This window comes from Lolium rigidum, chromosome 5, assembly GCF_022539505.1.
Source record: "Lolium rigidum isolate FL_2022 chromosome 5, APGP_CSIRO_Lrig_0.1, whole genome shotgun sequence".
NCBI classification, from domain to species: Eukaryota; Viridiplantae; Streptophyta; class Magnoliopsida; order Poales; family Poaceae; genus Lolium; species Lolium rigidum.
Window position 1 is genome coordinate 73891830 of NC_061512.1, and position 8157 is coordinate 73899986.

The 8157-nt window shown below is 41.4% G+C and overlaps 2 protein-coding genes across 2 annotated transcripts; both read left to right on the plus strand.

Annotated features, from left to right (window-relative positions):
• The first annotated feature begins 460 nt into the window (after positions 1-460).
• On the plus strand, positions 461-942 carry LOC124658066. Its single transcript, XM_047196512.1, has one exon. The coding sequence runs from the start codon at positions 512-514 to the stop codon at positions 722-724; it is 213 nt and encodes a 70-aa protein (XP_047052468.1). The 5' UTR covers positions 461-511; the 3' UTR covers positions 725-942.
• Positions 943-3905: 2963 nt separating this feature from the next.
• LOC124655437 (glutathione S-transferase T1-like) lies at positions 3906-7129 on the plus strand. The gene is made up of 7 exons (XM_047194332.1): positions 3906-4082; positions 4154-4227; positions 4328-4388; positions 4897-4950; positions 5951-6030; positions 6455-6660; positions 6750-7129. The coding sequence occupies exons 1-7, from the start codon at positions 4009-4011 to the stop codon at positions 6924-6926; spliced, it is 726 nt and encodes a 241-aa protein (XP_047050288.1). The 5' UTR covers positions 3906-4008; the 3' UTR covers positions 6927-7129.
• The last annotated feature ends 1028 nt before the right edge of the window (positions 7130-8157 follow it).

The following is an 8157-nucleotide window of genomic DNA, read 5'->3' on the forward strand; positions in this document are numbered from 1 at the left end:
TGAAGCCATGATGCATGCACTCCTCTCACATAGGCAACTCTTGCCCCTAAAGAAACCATAGGCAACTTGAGACAAATTCCCCTTACCATTAAGTACCTCTTACTAGCTCCTACTCAAGCAGTAACCTGTTGGCTTTCCCTTGTGATTAAACCTATAAAAAACAACTGAATTATCATGTATACATGATATACTGTCAGATAGAAAAATCAATGGCATGTCATACAAAATACATATGTTAAGTAGTTCAAGATAAATTACATGTCCCAAGTGCCAAGTGCATTTTTGTTATTTGAAAGACTTCACTACCCCTGGCCCGGTGTGGTTAAGTAGATCCTCACATTTTTTTCCCCATGGAATGGTATGTGAAACATGGATGATAGCTCCGCTGCAACCTCCTCCCTTCTCATCCCTGCTAATATATGAGCACTATAACACTGCATAGACTTGCTAGCAAGCTCTATAGACAGGCAGTGAGCATCTTCTGTCTGCCCAGAGACGGTAGGGGGAGAAAATGCAGGACTGGGCCGGCGTGTTCATCCCTCTGGTGCTGTTCATCCTGCTCTCGCCGGGCCTCCTCTGCCAGATCCCCGGCAAGTGCCGGTTCATCGAGTTTGGCAACTTCCACACCAGCGCCGTGTCCATCGTCGTCCACGCCGTCATCTTCTTCTCCTTCGCCGCCATCTTCCTCATCGCCATCGGGGTGCACATGGACCTCGGTTCCTGATCAGCCTCTGAAGTCATTCGCATATGTGTATCAGTCCTCACATCGGGGTGTAAATGTGTGGCCGTGTCGTTGTTTCCTGCTTTCGCCTTCAGTTCACAGTTGAGTTGTGTTCTCTGAAAGTTCTAGGCCTCTCTCTGTTCGTTCTAGTGCAGTACAACTCACTGTATCGGTGTATGTCTCTGTGATCAAGAATTAAACTGGTTCCTTGCTTATAGCTAGATTCGCTCGCTTGTGTAAATAAAGTTTCGTTCTGTGAATCTTTCCTTTTTCAGATAATTTGCATTGTGAATCTACCGAGATGCTGTAGACTGACGAAATGTTAGAGAGTGACAGTGAGATAAAATGAGAGGGTTTGGTGCGGAGTCGCAGTAGTGAGGATATGAGTGGTGCAGGAAAGCAACAAAGAGAGCATGCAAGAATCCAAGTCCAGCTAAGATGAGTGTGACTCGTAGTCTCGTACTAAAAGAAAACAAACAGGTTAGCTCCAGTGCTCAAATGGTCTGTAATTGATGAGCATGATTCTCCTATTCAGTCAGTAACCGAGCTTGGATTTGGTGAACGGTACCTGTCTTGGCTACACTCTTGCTAGCTAAAGCTAGTGTAGGTTAGGAACTTCCTTGTTGCAGCCTGCTATTGCCATTTGCCAGTGGTGAGCCTGTGAGAGGTGAGCATGCAGGCATGTTGCATTATTTTTGTCAGCATTAAGCTTCTGACAGTGACATATAATCTGCAGACACACACAAACACGCCGGTTAAACTTACAGTAGTAAGTAGCAGGAACATCACACATGTTCAGCTTTGGGTAGAACACAAGGCAAGATGATCAGAGAACACAGGTGATCTTCCAAACTTGCCGGATCCAGTATTGTATGTACATGGACACGCATGCAGCCTTGGAGCCTCAGGAGTTGTGATGAATGCGTTTGGAATTGTCCAGGTCCACTTAGAGCCTTTCTTTGTATTCCGGCCTTTCTTTCTAGAAATCCACTTTTGAGGAGTATATGCTCCCGCTACACAGAAAAAACATTTTAAAATATCAAAAAAATCTAAACAAAAATTTGGCGTATATGTGGGCATTATATGTGTGCGCGCTAAGTTTTGTGGAAAACTGAGTTTTTTATGTCATGTGTAAAGAAGACAAAGAAATGTCTTGTGAAAAAAAAATTAAGCACCAAATTTTGTCTTTTTCGCACACACAAACTGTCGATTTACGTGAAACGAATTTCTGAGCACATATGATGTCGAGATGTACACATCCACTTTTTGTTCGGAATTTTTAAACATTTCCGACTGCGCTTAAAAAACATTTCCAAAACCGGGAGCATATGCTCTCGGGAGCCAAAACACCTTGTCCTTTTTTTTGTCGCCTTTTCTTCCTTCTAATTTGATTACATGCAGTTCTCCTGCATGGTTCAGAAAAAAAGTCTACTTGGAGAAACTCTAGGCGATACTAAAAAAATTCCATAACCATAAAGCATTTTTTAGTATACTCGATAACAATTCTTTGGGTATGGGGTGGGTTGAGAGTTGAGGAGGAACATGTGCGCAAAAAATCCATACACAAAAAAAAGAAAGTTGACTAATTTTAACTCTCCTATGCAAAAGAACAATAGTTGACTTCAGTTTGACATGTAAACTGATCCGGTCATCTCACAACTCAATAAGGTAGAACAGTAACATTCCTAATGCATAATTCCAAAAAGGCTAGTGCTTCCATAGACCTTCAAGGCTGAAACATTTTCTTGGGTGAAACATAAGGACGACTGAGATTAAATAATACCTGCTTGAAATTAGGGATATGATGGTTGAGATTAAACGATACCACGATACCCTTTCGAGGGTTTATACTGTTTTAAGGCTTGAGGTCTATAGAATCACAAGCCTTCTAAAAATTAAGCTCAAATTTATACATACTTTATAGACCAAATGCACCACCAATACATAAAACAAGTAACAATCAGGACAGAGCAAGTTCAAAGACCAAAAGAAGAAAAGAGTCCGCGATCATCACACAACAATGGCTTCCTCATCACCATTGTGGTTGATGTCGCCGGTGAAGCTAGCCTATTCTCCCACCTACCATTATTCTGACCCAAGTCATTCTTGTCGCAAAATCTTAGCCCTCTAATCTCTCAATATTGGCTAGTCTTCTCGATCATTCGATTTGGATCCATCATTGTGATCCGTTTCACCTTGGCAATGATCTCTTGTTTTATCGATTCTCCTCGAGAAGTCTACGCTCTTCGAAGTTGGTGGCGTCACGAGGAAAAAAAAGAGATTGGGAAGTTTGTTTTTACCTTTCCTTCCCACATCCACATGTATAGCATGTGTTTTCATCTGTGAGTGCACAAGCCATGTACAGAGAGTGGACCAAGTATTTTGCATGTTAAGTGCTATAGGAGACCTCTCCATAGCAAAAATATCGTCCCCGCCAAAGAATTTCTCTGCTATTGAGCCTACATGATGTCTGAACGGGTTCTTACGGTTATATATATGATACACACGAAGTAGGCATTTTCTTAACCTAGGCACACCAATGTCTAGAAAGATAACCATTTCTCAACCGCGGGATGATATAAAAAAACGCAACATTTGTTATGTAGCATGACCGGACGAGAAAGCGATCCCAAATTCTTAATTCATGACAGTAGCTGGGTGAGGACCTTTTCCAGCGAAACTGTCAATGATCTAAAAAGCATTTAATAAAACGGTTTTGCTTACTCTCTGTTAGCTCAGAATTAAGTTAGTGCTCAATTATGTTCTATATTATCTGATTGCACGTTATTCGTGCATTATAAGTTTCATGTTGGATTGAAATTTAGTTCTTTTAGCTGCAATTGAGAATATACTCCGGATACTCATGGTCCTTATATTTGCTTTGTGAGTAGTGATACTCATAAATTTCAACTCAGTTTTTATTTTTTTGTTTGCGAATGAAGTTTCGATAATACAGTATTATCTAACTAAAAGCTAAATTTGTGACCGCCGAATTAGCCACACCATTTAATAAAAATCAACACATGCAAGCATGAGATATTTGCTACTAGTGTCAATATAAAAAGATTTTCCTCGTTTGAAAACATTGTCTGCCTGTCCCTTCATAAACAAGAAAAGCCGGTGACGTCACTCCCTACGTAGAGAATGAGGAGGCCGCATGAGTGTGTTTTCCCCTCATCTCCTCTCCTCTCATCTCCGGCTCTCCGCTACAAGAAGTACAGTAGTGCACTAGAGACTAGACAGTCAGCTACAGCTAGTCGATCGATCTGTTGAGGAGGCAGGCCGCCATGGCGATGCCGCTGCTGAAGGTGTACGCTGACCGCCTGTCGCAGCCCTCCCGCGCCCTCATCATCTTCTGCAGGTTGTTCGTCTTCCCTCCCCTTCCCCATTAATTTGATCTTGTTCACTTTTCTAATGGCTATTGAGGCGCAGGGTGAACCGGATCGACTTCGAGGAGGTGACCGTTGATCTCCTCAAGGCCCAACACCTCACATCCGAGTTCAAGAGTAAGCCACCTACCTTATTCTCATCCCCTTATGAATCTCCACTTACGTTCAAGTCTCTCACTAGCTGGCTTCAGTACTACATAAACTTGTTCTTCTCCAGAAATCAACCCAATGGGACAGGTTCCAGCGATCGTCGATGGAAGGTTCAAACTCTATGAAAGGTCCGTGCATGCCTACCTGATCTTTCTCATACTCTGTGTTTCCCCATATACCTGTTCAAAGTCAGACTAGCTGCACCCTTGTCCTGCTACCTGTTCATCATCATCTAGTCTACTCATGTGTACCCTTTACATTTCTTGTAGCAGCTTGAATATATATCTGTTCACCATCATGGTCAATCACACGGCCTGTACTGCAGCCTGAAATATACTCCTGACCAAAGTCGCTAATTAGTTAGTAATATGAGGAGTGTACGCTATATATTTGTTCAAAGTCAAACTAGCTACACCTCCCAACCATGGGGACTGTTTCGTTGCATTTGTTATAGCTTTTTTTAATACACCCAGTTAACAGTATCAATTATCAATTCGAATGGCTCTTGATTTGTCAAAACTACACGCTGCTGATAAAACTTGCTAATTAGCTAGTACTTGGAGAAATATGCTAATTGTTTCACCTCTTTTCTTTCTCTAAATTTCTGACCAAACTTGCACTTCTTTTGTGTGACAGCCATGCCATTTTGAGGTATCTTGCCACGGTCTTCCCTGGGGTTCCAGACCACTGGTGCGCTACTTCTTAGCCTTCCTTTGTAACTTCCTACTATATGTGACTGACAAGTACTTCTTTTCCTTCTAACAATTTGGGTTCCCTCTTCAGTATGCACTCATTTCCCTTGAACTAAGCTTCTATCCACATGTTTCCATAAACTAGCCACCATCAGCATAATTAAAATAAGCTTGCAATCCCGAACCTTTGTAATCAGTTTCTCTGACTAAAACTGCGCAATAGTGGTCAATATAGCAGCTTAGACTGGGGATAGGGAGTGATTCAAACAGTTTTGAATACATGAGGGGAATTCGCCAAAAACGAAAAGATCCGCTAGCTGGTTCGTACTTTCAGCAGTAAAGTGAGCTGAACTCAGTTATTGGGTGGGTTATGTGGACTTGACTAACGTCGGTTAGTTCCGAGTTGACGAGTTTTTGAGATGGTTCTCCATGCTATCTTTGTATTGTGCATGGAATGATGAGTTTTGAGTTGATGACTTGTCTACAAATGAAATGTACAGATATATCATCCTGTATCCATATAAATTTGACTTACTCTGGTCAGCTCTTAGCTCATAAGTTCTGTTACTGGTTTCCCATATTGGACTGGATATATGAATGTTATAGCCCATGGAGTTTTCTGACATACAGATTGACTGACCAACACTTGAACAGAGTTCAGATTCCTCTGTTGGTTTTCAGATATTGTGTTCTGGTTAGGATTTATCACCCATAGTTAAAATACGCCCACCTTTTTCAGTTATTTCTGAGCAGATGACTTTTGGAGCAGGTCTGTTTCCACAATAATTGACTTCTTTTATTGAACCTCTAGAGCCCAACGGGTCATTGTTAGGTATGCTTGGTAGTTGCTGAGTTAAATCATTGTCAGGTTTTTTTGCTCTAATAAGTGTCGATGTTTTCCTGTAAAGAGAAGCTAATTTTTATTCTCCATTTCTTTAAGGAGGGGGTACTTCATTGATAGTTTGAAGTCACTATCTTACTATTTTATTCACATGTAGGTACCCAACGGACTTGTTTACCAGAGCAAAAATCGAGTCCATCTTGGATTGGCATCACTCAAATTTGCGCCGTGGTGCAGGTGAAAAACCTATCTAATGTACTGATGGAGGGTCCTGCTAGGCTATCGTGTGGAGTTATCATTTAGCATGAAACATATGTTTTCCCACTAGTGTTTTGCAACCAACAGAATTAAGCATACTAAAAACTGAAACGAAGAACCCCTATTTAATCTACCGCAACAGACTTGTGCTAGGATATATCTTCCCTTGAGTTTTGCAATCCTAGGTCGAATGAGTTACCCGTCAACGCAACTAAATCATGCTGAAGAGCAGAAGGGAAATTTAACCATTGCAGTGTGTAGCACATAATCATGTAAATTATTTTCCTAATCATCAAGGGTAAAATTATTGTTGATGTAAGTTATTTATCCATCCATCAATAGCCCTTTGGTATCCTTGCGTAGTTGCATTTGAGGGATTGATCCTTGCATACTACGTCTGCAGCAACCTTTGTACTGCACACCGTGTTGGCTCCTTTTTTTGGTCTTACACCAAATCCCGAGTCTGCAAAAGAGGCCGAGAAACTGCTGGTGAGGTCACTGAAAACAATCGAATCGGAATGGCTCAAAGGTGACGCAAAATTCTTACATGGCAACCCGCAGCCGTCGATTGCGGATCTCAGCCTTGTGTGCGAGATAACGCAGTTGGAGGTACACCATATTTGCCTTGATATCATGAATGAATGTGATTTTTGCCATCTGTCAGATTTTTTAACAATATGAGGATGGGTTGCATGCAGCTGGTGGGTGATGAGAGACGTGACAGGATCCTGGGACCTCGCGAGAAAATCCTTGCTTGGATGGAGAACATGAAGAAGGCCACCAGCCCTCATTTCGAGGATGCCCACGAGCACATGTTCAAAGTGACGGCGCGCTTGTCATCTGCTGCTGGTGTGAAAACGCCGTCCAAGCTCTGAACAGATTCAAACCTTGTTGTTTGCAAACGAAGAAAATAGTACATATACGACGAGGAAAGGACAAGAGCACTAGTTGCATTGTAAGAAAATGTACCTGCCTCGCTGCTGTCTCCTCTTTTGTGCCGGCTATGAATTTTGGGCAACGAAAGCTTATGACATTTATATGACTCAAAAAAATAAAAAGCTTATGACATTTCAATTTATATGACTCGTTTCCTGTCACGTAAAAAAAAATCTTCACGCGAGAGCAATAGCGGTTGAACCTCTTTTAGATTCTTAAGACCACCCTTGCAGTAGGATATCATCTGCTCTGGGTTGAGCTAGACCTTTACCTATTTATCTTTTATCAGTGGCTTATTCATCAATAAACCTTACTTTACCTATAGTCTCCTCTTTTAATGGAAAAAACAGAGGCGTTTTTGTGTGCACTAGTAAGTGTGCACGTGCGTGCACATAATAATGCCTAAATAATGCCTAATTTTGCTCTCATGTGCTGGCCCCATATTTCTCCTCCCGAGAACCCTCAAGCCTATTGCTCCATGATGCTCATAGCCAGAGTGAGTCTTTTAATCTCTAAATTTATGTGTGATGCCCGTACCAACGGTGAGTCTTGCCATGGTGATGTCAGCCCTGCCCCCCTGCCACCCACGTAAGTGTGGTGGTAGCATCGGCACCAATTGCCATTGTAAAATTAAACTCAATGGTGATGCACACATAGTCCATGTTTGTCCACGCACAAACCATCAGCACTACCAGTGTTCAAGATGTAAGGTACACATAGCTCCTCCTGTTTCCTCCTCACCTTGAGAACCCCTAACCTTGCAAAGCCTTACATCCGTAATGGGGATGCAATCAGACCAAAGTTGAGGGTTCAAAACTCTTAGGTAGCCCAAACAGCCTATGACATTTATAATACTATTTTTGAGCCGCTAATATGTATTCTTTGTATAACTAATTACTATATCCAAAAAAATCATTTGACATACTATATGGTTTGCTAGTTCCGACTTTGTGACACCTTGACAACAAATGTGAACTCATCAAAAAAATGTTCTGTTTCCAAAAGTAATATCACCAAGAGGGCTTATTTGAACACTATTTTCCTATGGTTTGGTCCTAAAACTACTAAAACATGACAAACCAAATAAACACATTGTTCTAAAAAATATTGACTTAATATTGTAATTAATACGATTCTCCAATCCATGTAGATAGAGGTAAAATATTTATT

Excerpts from the sequence above, each read along its gene's own strand:
- LOC124655437 (XM_047194332.1), top strand. The coding sequence starts at position 4,009 with ATGGCGATGCCGCTGCTGAAGGTGTACGCTGACCGCCTGTCGCAGCCC. Across the intron at positions 4,083-4,153 it reads GCCCTCATCATCTTCTGCAG|GGTGAACCGGATCGACTTCG; the intron begins GTTGTTCGTCTT and ends ATTGAGGCGCAG. Across the intron at positions 4,951-5,950 it reads CCTGGGGTTCCAGACCACTG|GTACCCAACGGACTTGTTTA; the intron begins GTGCGCTACTTC and ends ATTCACATGTAG.
- LOC124658066 (XM_047196512.1), top strand. The coding sequence starts at position 512 with ATGCAGGACTGGGCCGGCGTGTTCATCCCTCTGGTGCTGTTCATCCTG.